This window comes from Panthera pardus, unplaced genomic scaffold (genome assembly GCF_024362965.1).
Source record: "Panthera pardus isolate Hobbes unplaced genomic scaffold, ASM2436296v1 HiC_scaffold_2, whole genome shotgun sequence".
Lineage (NCBI taxonomy): Eukaryota > Metazoa > Chordata > Mammalia > Carnivora > Felidae > Panthera > Panthera pardus.
Window position 1 is genome coordinate 117,611,486 of NW_026526765.1, and position 14,775 is coordinate 117,626,260.

The window sequence follows — 14,775 nt, forward strand, 5'->3', positions numbered from 1 at the left end:
TGAGACAGTAGGCCAATCTTTATTGATACCTACTGTGTCAAGGTCAAAGCTAGATCCTTCCCCTGCAGTGTTTTAAAGCTCAGGTTAAAGAACTTACCCACGATGAAAGTAAGTTGCCACCAAGGTGTGAGTCCAGGTATCATGGATCCCACCTCAAGCAAAGTGAGGAGGTAGGAATATGGATGTTTATAAAGGATTGATTTATATCAAACTGTAGAGTGCTTTGGATCCCAGGTTATGCAGGAGGGATCTTGTCCATTCAGTAACCAGCAGCCACATGAAGGTTTCTGAGCAGGAGATGATGTGTTGATAGTTGTGATCTAGACTCTAGGATACTTGTTTTCTTAGCTCTTGACATGGATTTAAGCAAGGGATTTTAGGCAGACTTTCTAAATGAGTGGGTAGTCTTGGGGGGGGACATCAAAGAAAGAAGGACACGTTATTACTTTCTTTCCCATTCTTTGCCATGGAATGTGAGAAGAATGGCTAGCCACTATACCCAGAAAATGAAATATGGGCAATTTTTTTTTCAATTTTTTTTTTAAGATCAAGAAGCCTTGATCAATGTTTCCTCAGATAGATCCACTTTTGGCTTCCCGCTGATGTCTCTGCAGTTTGTGGCATCTTCTTGGGCAAGAGCTACATTGTGATTTCATGTTTCTTCAAGCACACCAGCTCTGGCACTGTGAGCTCCTCACTGGGAGAGGCATGCTTTCCACTTGCATAAACCTTACATTTGAAGATAAACTTTTTAATTTCTTACTATTTTGTGTTTGGTCCTATTTTCAAAAATATATCTATTCAGTAGTTTCTGATTCTTTACCTTCTAATTGATTTTTACAGTACTATGTGGAAATGTAATGGATACACATTTGATTTGGCTTTAATGATGGACATTTACTTTATCCAAGCAATTCTAAAAAGACAGTCACCTTGTAAAAGTATTTTTTTGGGCTTTGCTCTTTATAAGTTCGGGGGTAAGTCATAACTTTTCTGTTATCTTGAAACAAGGTATTAGTTCTTATCATCAGTGGAGACTCACTCTGTTGATGATGTTGCCAAGCTGGGTTTGTTTTTGCTTTAGATGAACCAGACCATTCTCTCATGCTCAGCGTTGAGTATGTTAGTGGCCCGTATCTTTACCCATCTAGCTTTTGCTTATTCACTGATGCTTATAATATAAACCTTATTTCTGAGATTTAAAATGGGCAGTCTAGGAGAGTGTGGGCTAATAACATTGGATATATCCAACACACATTTATGAAATATCAAAGAAGTTCTTCCTGGAATGTAGTAAAAGGAACAAAAATGCCCAAATCAGACTTTACACCCAGATTAAATTAATGGGATGAGCAGCTGTTTTTAGTTCATAAAATTTTCATTATAATTGAAGTTACACACATGAATATTCTTCATTCTAATAAGATGTAAAACATTTTGTACTTTTTATTTTCAATTTCTGCGTTAGAACATCTGAAGTCTTGAGTGTTCATCTGGTGAATCACAAATAGTGTAAGTTGCATGTTTTGAGGGGCTTGATTGTTGGGCATTTTGTGTGTGTGTGTGTGTGTGTGTGTGTGTGTATCCATTTTTTCCTTGCTTTTTTTTTTTTTTTTTTCCTAGTAGCAGATTTGACAGTTTGGTGATTTCTGTGTGTTGGGCACCAGCCTTTTTGGTTGGCCTTCAAACTTGCTTTCACTGAAGTATTAAAATATTCTGGCTTTGTTAACTTTACTTAGGAATTATTTCTAAGCTCCATTCCTAACAGTAAAGGGCTTGAGGGTATAGCTATCAAATAGCCTGGATAAATACCACCGTATTCATCCTAAAACATGACTCCCTATGCTCATATTGGCCTTAATTTCCAGGGCACCAGTGGGTGATCAGACAATTACCAGAATGCACTGCCAGTTACAGAAACTGAGCAACAGGGCCTTTTCTGTGTAAATATGACATCTGGGCAGGAATCTGATTTTTGGCTCAGTAACACTGCCCTGGAAAAGGTACTCATGTGCTTTTTATATTTGTGTTTACATAGTTGGAGTCTTCTCTGCCTCCCTATCCTGGTGTATACTGAGGATACCCTCCCCATCCTGTGTATACTAGGATCCCGAGGACACTGTAGGTCAGTGCTCAGCTGCTTGCAGACAGTGCTCTGTGTTATTTGTTCATTGAATGGCAGGTCTTGCTTCTTATGGGCTGAAATGGGGATGAGGGAAGTGAAAAGGGATGGAATTGTCAGGAGGGGCAAGTGCAAAGTGGGAACGTCCAATATGATTTGGTAGGGATTCAATGTAGAGGAAATCTTGAACTGTTAATAGGAGACCTTGCTTCTGATTTTTGCTGCTTGATCACTTATATATACAGTTTGACTTTGGGAAAAGGGACAGAGCTGGCCTGAACTCCCTCATAATGTGAAGATTTAATAAGACAATAAAGGGGAATGCTCTATACTTGGAGGGTATAAGGCAGTAGACAATGAAAGTTGTTGGAACTAATGGTGAGTAAATGCTGTTTTCAAAGGGAGGGGGCCCCTTAAAGGTACTAACTTTGAAAAGCAGACTAAGCTGTTTTATTGAAATAGAGGTGATGATTGAATCGGAAACAAGGATGTTGGGCTAGGGGGAGCATCCGATGCCATGTATGAGTAAGAACTTTTGAAATACCTTAGTTGGTGCCTTTTGACTTTTTATTCTCATCCTCCTTGCCCTTTGGTTTGGGCTGTGTATCAGTGCAGGATTCAGGGGGAAGGTTAAACATGTAGATTCATTGTGTTGGCTCTAGTTGTGTAGGCCTGGGGCTGTCTCTTGGGAATCAATGGTTCTTAAGTTCTTCAGGTGAATCTGTTGTGCACTTAGATTTGGGAGCCCCTGGTAATTAGTCAGTATCCTGCAAACATACTGCTGAAACCTGTCAGTGTTGTATAGCATGACCAGTTGATAATCTGGCCCTTCAGCAAACAGGTAAACACTTTTTACTAGAAACACCCTCTTGGAAAGTTCAACAAAATTCAGTTGAGGGCCTTCTTGAATTTATGCAAGGAAGGTGTTGTTAGTGGAAGGAAGGGAGGAAGAAGGGAGACTTCAGTGACTCTGATTAGTGTCAAAATTGTGTTGCATTGTTTCCTCTTTTGGATCAGAGGTGCTGATTAGATTTTCTTTCTTGCAGCACTTACATCTGTAGTAAATAAATAGGTTGAGTATTAAAAATGACAGTATTTTATCACATGCATGGATATCCGGCAGAACAACCTAAAGGTCTTAAGACAGCACACCAGGAATCTGATGCCCATCTGCTTGGTCTCAGGATGTGCCTCCTACATCGGGTTGAGAACTGACACCTGGGAGCTTGGTTGTTGTCTTTCCAATCAAGGGTAATAGTGGTAGCTAGGCAAGGAGATGGAGAATAAAAAAGCCAGGCTGAGGTCAGTTTCCTGGTCTGCATTTAAACAGCTATATTTTGAGACCTTTTCTGTGCAGGAGGTGGAGGCAGCTCCATTCTATGTGCCTGACCTCAAGAGGGTTGGAGAATTGGGAGGAATTTAGGGGATAATTTATGGGGTAATATCCCTCTGCTCTAGGATGACTCAACAGACTCTTGTCTGAAGGTAGGAAAACCTGGCCCCTCATACAGGTCTAGTTTGGGTGAGTCTTTCTCCAGGTGTCCTTTATTATCATACGTTAAAATAATCTTTCTTGTTTGTTTTCTACACATATTTCCTGCTCATTGTAGGACAGTTGCAAAATACATGTAAGAAAAAACAGATTATGTTCATACCCTCTTCAGGTGTGTGCTTTTCTAGTAGTTGGCGGCTCCAAAGGGAGCCAGTATTCTGACCTCCATCCTTATAGCTTAATGCTGCCTGTTGTTGGTCTTCATGTGGAATGGACTCCATACTCTGTTGTATCAGTTTTCTTTTGCTAAATCTTGTGTCTGGGAGCCTCATCCAGGTGTATCAGTACTTTTTTCCCCAGTGTTGGTAGCATACTGTAGTTGCTACAGTTTATTTACTCATTCTGCAGAAAAATCACTTTTGCAAACATGGAATCCTATTGTACATAGTATTCTGACTTTTACATTAATTTAACATTACATTTGGGACTGTCTTTCCTTATTAAGTGTGTCATTTTAAAATGACTTTCTATGGTTGTTTAGATGTATTCGTTGGATAAAATTATTCTAGTGTGTTTCATTAAATGTGCTGGGCATTTGCATTATTTCTCGTTATTTGCTCTTATAAATAATGATGTGAGGAATATCTTTATAGGCTGCTCTAAGCCCTCAACTAAGATTATTTGCTTAGGACATATTTTTAGAAGTAGATATATGAGTCTAAGGGTTTGTATGTGTTTGAGGCATTTATTAGGTTAGATATTGCTAAGCTGAAGCATGCATTTCTAAGCATCTCAGAAAACTCCCCAAGGGCATGGCAGTTGGCAGTGTTGTATAGACCTACTTTGGAATTGGGATCAAGAATGGCTACGCAAAAAAAAAAAAAAAAAAAAAAAAAAAAAGAATGGCTACGCAATTTGCAAGGCCCAGTGCAAAACGAAAATTCAGGGTTCCTTGTTTTAAATGTTTGAGAACTTCAAAACCAGTGACATCAGATCATTTAACTAAGTGGGTAGCCCTTCTGAGAGGTGAGCATGGTGCGACTGATGTGTCCTTGAAGTCAGCACCAAATGGGATGCACTGGGAGGCCTGATATCCCAAGATAAGACTCTGATTGGACAGGTTCACAAACTGTTACAGATTTTGAAACTTTGCCCACCACTCAGGATGCCAGTAAGCTTGCACTGAATAGACATTTTTCTAGGTAGTAGGATTGTGGGGATAGGGGATCTGAGGTTAACCGTGTGGATTTAAATAGTGGTTCTGTCACTTATTTTTATGAGACTTTACAAATTTGCATCTTTGGACCTCAGTTTTTTTTTTAATCTGTAATATGGGGTTGTATTACCTCATAAGATTGTTGTGAGAATTAACTGAAATGTGTGTATATAAAGGACTTAATACAGTGCTTTACCACAGTAGGCTATTAACAAGTGTAACCTATTATAATTGGTTATCAATTCTTAAACACTGTGCTTTAAGAGAGTGAGCCTCCCTGACCTAAAATAAGTACCTCCACTAGGCTATCGGGCTCCTGAGATTCCACCATTTGATTATTCCTTAGCATTATAGTATTCCCTGCTGCAGCTCACTGTTAATAATGAGGACTGTTGCTAATAACCCATTCCCAGGAGGCGTTAGAGCAGCTTGGCGGGGTGGGGGGCTCTAGGAGTGGGGGTTAGAGAGGCTAGTGGGGTGTTTGGTTTCACATGGCTGGTGTGCAGAGTGTATGTGTGATGTGTGATAGCAGGGTGGGGAGGAGGTTGGTGAGAAGAGAGGGCTCTGGAGCCCGAAGGGCTTTGGATGCCAGAATGGGAGGGAGAGATTCATTTCCAAGTGGTTTAGGGTGATTGAGTGTCACCTAGAAGTTAATGAGGTACGAAGGTTTGGGGATTGACCATACCTGGAATTTGTGCTGTGAGCATTTAACTTCTCAGACACTGTTTTTGTCTTTGTGTAAATGGTAATAATAATGATGGTAGTATTAAATGGCATTAGTAGTTGTAGGAGTAGTCATAGTAGTGGGGTTAGTATTATTAACTAACATTTATTGAATGGTTACCCATATCACCTCGAGTGCTTGACACATAAGACCTTATTCACCTTTGGAACAACCTGTGTCATAGGTGTCATTAATCCCATTTTACTGAGGAGACTGCACATCACAGAGCATCAGGGACTTGCCTATTAGGCAGGTTAGAGATGAGATGTGAATCCAGGTAATCTGACTTCAGGAGCTCCACCCTTAATCTCTGTTGTCTTTTTCTGTGTGTGTGTGTGTGTGTGTGTGTGTGTGTGTGTGTGTGTGTGTAGGCTGACAACTGCTTAGCACTTGAGATCTCTGTAAATTGAATGGGTTCTCTGCAGAAACATTATGGCATAAATGGGCTTGGTCAGATGGGGTGGGGCAGACTACGTGTTCTGGCTTGGTGGATTTCATGTATTCTCTGTGTGACTGCTAGACCCAGGGGCTTAGCAGGGGCAAGAGCAGGCAACCTGACCTGCACACCCTGCCTTTCTTTTGGGCTACCCCTCTGTGGTTACAGGAGAATTCCAAAATCACCATGATTAGAACTGAGATGTCATCACAACAGGAATATCCGTGGGAACTTTTTTTCCCCCTCGAAGACACTTTAATTAAATTCCCATCATGAAAACAATTAGGCAAGATTTGCCATACCTAACCAGTCAATAACTCAAGGACAGGATCTCATTAAGAGCTTTCGCTTTCCCGGAAACTGCCATTTTGAGGATTCAGAGCTGGTGACTGCGTGCTCTGGGAATTAATTTATCCATATTTCCTCTGAGCTTTTCTTTTTAATTTTCCCAAATCCAGAAGGAAACACATTTTTAAATGACCTAAAAGTAGGAGACTGATTGTACACACCGCCATTCACTTTCACAAAGGTGTTCCTAAGTTTGAGGTGTTCTTTCCCTGTCATGATTGCATTGTCTTCTGTGTTGACTTACGCCTGCCTGTGGACAAAGCAATAGATGTGGCCTGGATACAGGCACCGCGTGAGTGAGTGAGCCTCCTCTTTTAACATAATTTTCCAGATACTGTGGTGTCTTATCTCTTAGCCAGGTGAGGGCTGCCCCTTACTGATGTCAGCAGGTAGAAATCTTGAGATACTTGATTCAATTTCCCTGACAAAAGTATTGAGATGAACTATAAATTGGCCCATTTTTTTTGCTTCCTTCTCTTCTGCACCCATTTTCCTTCTGTCCATGCTTTTGTTCCTAATGCGCTATTGATTTTCCACCAGGGGCTAGCCATTGAAGTTGCCATTGAGGCAATAAAAAATGTACAAATACAACTATCTAGAAAAACCGTTGACATCATCTAGTAAAGACAAACCCAGAAATTCAGCTGTTAGGTAGTCTAGAGGCACTTGTGTACATATGTACCTGGATGCATTATAAAATGTTCATCTTCAGTAGAATGGACAAATAATTGCGAGTATTTTCAAACAGCGGAACACTATGCAGCCATGAAAATGAACAAACGACAGCTACATGCAATAATATGGATGAATCTCAACTGAGCATGCAGGGTTTATTGTCTGTGACTTAGTGAACAGTCAGTGACTAGATCAGCATGTGTTTAGGAAACTGGCTTTGGGCAGTGTGGATTATAGAGAGTCCACACTGGAGACAGGGATCCACCTGAGAGGCAGTTGTGGTCCTGGAAAGAGAAAATTGCTATGCTAACCCCTGGCATTCCCAGTAGCAGGGGAGAGAATGACACGGACTGTTGAGAGACGTTAGAAGAAAAATAAGTACAGTCTGGTGACTGATTAAATGCTTGGGTTGATTAGAAAGGGAGTTTACTTCCAAGTCGCTGAGGCCTCTAATATCATAGACTAGGAGGATGATGGTGTCTTTAACGGATGTAGGAGCAGGCCTGGGGTTTTGAAGCAATGGATACTGAATCTACATGCAACCAAGCTATATGATCTTGAACAAGTTATTTATCTTCTCTTTACACAATTTCCTCACATATAAAAGACAGAAAATGTTTTAAGAGTAACAACCTCAGGGACGCCTGGGTGGCTCAGTCGGTTAAGCATCCAACTTGGGCTCAGGTCTTGATCTCATGGTTTGTGGGTTTCAGCCCCGTGTTGGGCTCTGTAATGACAGCTCAAAGCCTGGAACCTGCTTCGGATTCTGTGTCTCTCTCACTCTCTGCTCCTCCCCCGCTCACACTCTGTCTCTCAAAAAATAAAATAAACATTAAAAAATTAAAAAAAAGTAACAACCTCAGAAGATAATATAGTGTCTGATACATAATACACTCTAGTATATGGTTTTGAAGAGTGAAAGTGACCCCGGATATATAGCATCACGTGATGCAATCCTTTCTTTAGACATAACAGAGATAAAAGATAGATGTAGGAAAACTTGAATCATCTTTATGTCTCTTGAGTGAAACAAACACTACAAGTTTGGGGGCAGTAGAAAATCTTAGAACAAAAGGCACAAAAACCAGAGGTTATATAGTGTTGGAAAGGGAAAGCCAAGGAGGTGACTTAATGAGATTTTAAGTGAATGGTAAGTCAGAAGTTAGCATGTACTTTTGCTGAGAATGGTTCTTGGGAGCACAGAGCCTTTAAAAGAATAACTTTTTGTTTATATATAAATGATTTTCAAGTCCTTACTATTTGGGTGATTGCCAAGTAATATATATTATAGAAAATTAGTAAAAAGAACATAAGGAGATAACACCCATGATTCTAATGTCCAGAGATTCTTTTCATATTTCAGCTCTGTCCATTCATCTTTCTATTCGTCCATCTTTTTTTCTTTCTCCTTCTGCTTCTTTTTAAAGAGCTGAAATTAATCTGTATATTGTTGTATAACCTGCTGTGTTTTGCACAGGAGCTTTAAAGAAGGCTTATCTAGCATGAGGGGTTTAGGTTAGCTATGTGTAGTAGGAAGAAAATGTCTGATGTGCTTTGTCAATGAATTATTGAGGGAAAGTGCAACATTTCCTTCTCTGGCAGTCTTAAAATATACTAGGATAAACTCTCATTTCAGTGATGGTAGGGCATGACCCTGCTTTACTGCCCTGTTATTCTTTGATATGTGGGCAAACCATGAGAGTGCTTTTCTGCACACTTCCATCTCCCAAAAGTAGCAGAAAGAAATACTGGTTAGAATATGATGTAAGAGAGACTTTTATTAATCCCTCACCTACACTTGCCTTGAGGACTGAAGAGTTTATCTCTCCCAAGAGTGTAAGACTGCTCAACTTTTCATTTTTAAATATTAAAATCACTGTAAAATTCTACTCTGACTAATCTAGAATAAAGACAGGAAAGATTAGTGTCACTAGGATGTAGTTTTACATGAACAAATCATTTTAAATAGGCTTAAATCTAAGAGGTGGAGGCTGCTTTGCCTAGACAGACTATTTGCCTAGACTGTTTATGTCACATTGGCTAGGATAGCTGTGTGTGTGTGTGTGTGTGTGTGTGTGTGTGTGTGTGTGTGTGTGTGTGAGGGAGGGAGGGGGGGGGAGAGAGAGAGAGAGAGAAAGAGGAATCTGAAGGCTTCTTTTTACTGATTGCACGATTTGCATGTAGGGGCTACCGCTACTAGAGAATTAGACAGAAGGTCTAATAAGAGTTATGATAACTTTGATATGTGGCTCTTCTTGACTTTGTACTCACCTGCAAACTCTTAACTAGTTCTAGTGTTCTCCCAAAGGCAAGTTGGTCCATAGATTGGTAAGGTGGAACATCCTTGGGGGAGTGAGGGCCTGGGGGTAATTCTGCCATCTTTCTGATGTCACTCTTAAGTGTTCTCTGTTTTATGAAATGGAGATAATTTAATATTGGTAGAACTCTAAATAGCAGAGTGGCATACCTTATCTCAGCCCCCCTCCCCTCCAATCAAGGCTTAAAGAAGTCATCCCAGGCTTCTAACTTTCTAGTCTCTGTGTCTACCGTCTGTCTCCCTCCCTCTGTAGTAATAGTGGCTAAAATTTAATGAAGGCTTGTTGTGTCTGAGGAACAGTTCATATTTACTTCTCAAGATAGTTGTGAATGGAAGATACTATGAATATTCCTGTTTTTACATATGAGAAACTGAGTTAAGAGAGTCTTAGTAATCTAACCAAAGTCCTACATCTGATAATTATCTCAGACTCAATTTTAAAAGGCCATTTTGCAGCATGAAATGAATATATATATTCATAATAATATATACATATATTTTAATTGGAATTAGTTAAGTTTATTGTGAGTCAAGAACAACATTTTATTTATGTATTAAAAATATTTTTTTTAAATGTGTATTTATTTCTGAGAGAGAGGGAGAGACAGAGCATGAACAGGGGAGGAGCAGAGAGATAGGGAGACAGAGTCAAAAGCAGGCTCCAGGCTCTGAGCTGTCAGCACAGAGCCCAATGTGGGGCTTGAACTCACAAGCCGTGAGATCATGACCAGAACTGAAGTCGGATGCTTAACCGACTGAGCCACCCAGGCTCCCCAAGAAGAACAACATTTTAAAGATAGAGTACAGATCTCCTGACTATCACAATTTTACATGGGATTATGTAGTCTTAGCTATGACTAGACATCCTATATTCTGCAGTAGTTACACTTAGAATAATGAAGCTATATATATTTTCTTTTTTCTCTTGGCTTAATTGGCATATAACATAGTGTAAGGTGTACAACATAATTTTATATATGTATGTATTGCAAAATGATTACCATAATACACACCCATCACCTCTCACACAATTATTTTTGTGTGTGATGAGAAAATTAAAATTTACTCTTTTAGCAACATGAAATATTCTTAACTTGAATAAAACAATTGCTTATATAAACTGTAAATCTCTTTTTAACAAAACTTTTGTTGTAACAGGCAGTTATTGAATTATTATGGATATTGTTTTGTGTTGACTTTAAATGGTAATGCTTTGGGAAATCTCTATAGTTTAAATATCCAAATGTAGAATGACATCAATGATTTTTTTTTTTTTTTTTTTTTTTTTTTTTTTTTTTTACAGGACAGAGTTCATTCAGAGAGGCAGAATTTCAATTACAGGGGCTGGCTTTCTCAACTGCATTTTGGAGACTTTTGCCAGCACATTCTTAAGACAGGGAGCCCAGAGGGTAAGCTTGTTTTTACTTTGAACCAATATTTATTTTAAGAAATCATGAAGATTCCCGTTGGGTTATTGAATAAGGCTCCTGAGCAGACACGATGAGAAAAAAATACAGTTTATAAACAAACAAATAAAAAATAAACAAATAGATGTAAAAATAAGTATCTTTGCTAATTATTGCATACATCCAAATCCAAGTAAAACTTAAATGCCATTTGTGACCCATTAAATTAAAACTATGCCAGTAAAGAATATATAATAATATGGAGAACTAAGAGATATAATCAGAATGAGTAATTACATTTTCAGTATATTCAGTATGATGACACCCATTTAGTGAAAAAGATAATAGCTAGTATTTATTGAGCACTTATTATGAACTACTCACTGTAAAAAGAATTTTTATTTATTATTTAATACAAACCTTTGAAGTAGCTATTTTTGTTGTTCTGTTATTATGGATGAAGAAGATACAGAGACTTTGAGTTCCTGGTTGTTACTTCTTGTGTTTTTCAAATTCTGTGGGAGTTTAGGGTTCCATGAAGGTGATTTAGAGACCACCTTAGAGTCTAAGGTTGATACCCTGTTTTAAATAGAGCTATTCTTGGGGCACCTGGGTGGCTCAGTTGGTTGTGCATCCGACTTTGGCTCATGTCATGATCTTGTGGTTTGTGAGTTCAAGCCCCGCGTTGGGTTCTGTGCTGATAGCTGGGAGCCTGGAGCCTGCTTCGGATTCTATGTCTCCCTCTCTCTCTGACCCTCCCCTGGTTGTGCTCTGTCTCTCTCTGTCTCTCAAAAATGAATAAATGTAAAAATAAAATAAAATAAATAAATAGAGCTATTCTATTTTTAATCTGTCTTATATAGAGAAATTTATATGTCTCATTTTCTTGCCTTCACAGCATTATTTTCAAAACGTCTTTAGGGTAAAGTCTATTCCTTATGCATTATGATATGCTTATTACAGGTGTTCTGAAGTATTGAGAAATTATTATTTAATTTTTATTAACTTGTTTTATATAAAATATTGTACTTTTAAATTGTTGTTGTTGTTATTGTGATAAGGGGCATAATCACTTACTTCCTGGATTTACTCAGGACATATGCTATGCATATGTTACCTTGTTTTGTCTTGTAGAATAATAGGTTTAATGGCTGGTCTGAAGGAATATTGTTGTGGCTCCAGGATTATCTGGGTAACAAACCTTTGTTCTCGCTTTGCAGATCTAGGTTCAAGAATGAGCCTGGACCATGATGTGTTAGTCTGGGAGGCTGAGGATGATGAACGAGTGTTTGATACTGTACTGTACTCCATAAACATACTGTCAAGATTAATGGTGTATTCCTGTCTCAGAAATGCACATATCCAGACTGGCCCAGCCTGTTGAAGCTGGGCTTGAAGTGGATAGCTGGGCTTCTAGAAGGTCTGATATGACCTTACTCACTCACACATGATTGGAAGTTTTTCTGCTATATTGCAAAGTATGCCTGTGTAAAAACCCACATGTTGTACAAAATTGCACCGTGAAATTAATGGGTCTGATGATAGAAATAATTTCACTGCCATATCCCTGAGTATCATACACTCTTTTGATCAAGATTGAGAAAAATTTTCCGTAAAGAACTAGATAGTAAATACGTTAGGCTTTGTGGGCCAAGAAGCAAACTGGAGATATTATGCTGGGGCTTTATAGCAAGAGAGAAACAAGTTTCCACAAATTTTTTTTATTTACAATATTAAAAATATAATAATATTTGAATTTTTTTTGTAATATAGTTCTTCTGATCAGAAAAATGGGATTCCATTTTGTGGGAGAACATACGTTTAGCTAAATTGTCATTCAGAGTTAGTGTTCCCTACCATCAAATTGCAAATGTTCATTTGTGAAAACCATTCTTGTGGATCACACAAACACTGGTGGTGGACTGGATCTGGCCTGTGGGCTATATGGTTTGCCAACCCCTGCTTTAGATAAATAAATAGTCTTTGATTAATTCAGATGGGTTTATGTTCGACCTGTCCATCAATCTGAACCTTGTAATGACTTTTAACCATACGGTGGTTGTGGATATTCTGATCCTGTGCGATGCATAAAGTGAACATTATTAGTCCCATTTTATCGATGAGAAATGTCTTGGAAGAGTTAAGTGCACCTAATATGTGGGTGGCTGCTTGTCTGCCTTTTTCTTACACGTATACGTGGAGCACCTGCTTTTTGCTAGGCTCTGTGGTAAGCATGGGCTTTTAAATGGATTTACTCAAGGTCATAAGGAGAGCAAAAGGTGGAGTCTGAACTCACATCCCCATGTTTTACAAGTCTTACCCTTGCCACTTTACTCTGCAAGATTTTTCAGATAAACAAAGCAGATGGTTTGCCCACTCAGCACCTTTGCTGTGTATCAGATGCATTTGTGTGGTAGTCTTACTTTCTCTGTAGTTATTAGGACTCTTTGGTTATAAGTAATAGAAACTACTTTAGGCTAGCTCATTCATTGTAAGGGTACAAGGGCCGTGAGGCGGGCAGGCTTCAGAATGGTCTGCCCTGGGACTGAGAGATGCCAGGAACCCAGATACTATTCCTTCTTCAGCACTTGTCTATAAGAGTATGCATCTGTTGTATTCTCTTTCTTATCATGTGGGCCTCTACAGTCCAGGTGTACATCTTGTATAGAGTTTTGGCCAACCAAGAGACTGTCTGCTTATTTCATTCATTTTCAAATTCTTTGGAAGGGACTCTTGTGGGCATTTCATAGGTCAAGCGTAGCCAGGAGGGTAGACGTCAGGTTTTACGAATATGGCTCATCCCAGGTCGTGACTGGATTGGGTGGGAAGTCATGTCCCAGGGAAAAGGGTGGTGGGATGGGTAAATACTCCCAAGGGTTTCTGGTGTGATATCACAGTAGATTGTATGTTCTTGATGGCAGAGAGGGAGTTTTATGAATCTTAATTCCAATTCCCCTCAACCCATCATAGCTTGGGCAGCAGTCCTACATTCATGTGGAAATGGGTAGAAAGGAGATAGAATGCACAGCTATATCTCATTTGGTTTCTGATGAGTATTATCTGGAAATCATCAAGTGGATTTAAATTTTTTAAGTTTATTTATTTACTTTGAAAGAGACCTGGGCAGGGGTAGAGACAGAAAGAGAGAGAGACAGAGAGAGAGAATCCCAAGCAAGCTCCACACTTCCAGCTCAAAGCCCGATGCAGGGTTTGAACTCAAGAACCGTGAGATTATGACCCAAGCTGAAATCTAGAGTCAGATGCTTAACCAGCTGAGCCACAAGGCACCTGAAGTGACTTTAAATTTTTAAAGTGAGAAACCCAAGTAATTCCTGCGTATTCTTGCTTTTGCTCAGAAGTAAGAATATATTTTTCCTGTGAGGTTTTGCCTTTTCTGGCTTTCCTCTTTTTTTTTTTTTTTTTTTTTTTTAAGAGGCTTAATGAGTTAGCTTTTCAATCTTAGAAGCCACTTGTGCTAAATGGTCTTTTACCTTTTAGCCAAATGGGGATGTTTTCGGGTATCAGCCTGACTTCCTGATAAACCTTCACAGTTGAGCCTGAATAAAGGGCTTCTGTGGAAGTCATCCTGAGAGTGTTTTAGGTGAGTTTATTTAGGACTTTATTCTTGAGACTGTTTAGTGATGGTAAAGGTGGGATCTGATATCTATTTTTTTCTAGAAAAAGCAAAATGAGACACTCGCAAATTAAGTATCTTTGTGTTTGTAAATTAAAAGCTGGCCCTAGATATGAACCCCCGAGGTGAGGTCACTTGTATTTCTGTGCCTCTGGTGGCTTGTGCAATTATTTTTCTGTCCTCCTTTCACTACTTTGAGGTGACATACAATTTGGGGGCCCTTCTAACACAAATGCTGACTTTTCATATACTGCTCGGACTTCCCTTTTCTCTGAGAATGGAAGTATGTGGGCAGGAGAATGGAGATTACCCCCTGGTAGCCAAGTCAAGAGCTATGCTTTTGAAATAGAAGCTGTTCTGAACTTATAGCCCACTAAAGCTCATCTCTGTAATGTGGCACAAATC

The 14,775-nt window shown here is 39.1% G+C and overlaps 1 protein-coding gene across 9 annotated transcripts in view; it reads left to right on the forward strand.

The window, feature by feature from the left end:
• PRELID2 (PRELI domain containing 2) overlaps positions 1 to 14,775 on the forward strand; it is a 184,412-nt gene that overhangs the window by 23,520 nt on the left and 146,117 nt on the right. For all 9 annotated transcript variants that reach the window (XR_008423862.1, XM_053907380.1, XM_053907379.1 and 6 more), the window contains one exon: positions 10,634 to 10,739. Coding sequence is in view for 8 of the 9 variants with exons in the window: in XM_053907380.1 (XP_053763355.1) it covers positions 10,634 to 10,739 (106 nt within the window). In the remaining variant the exon portion in view is untranslated. The remainder of the gene's footprint in view (positions 1 to 10,633; positions 10,740 to 14,775) is intronic.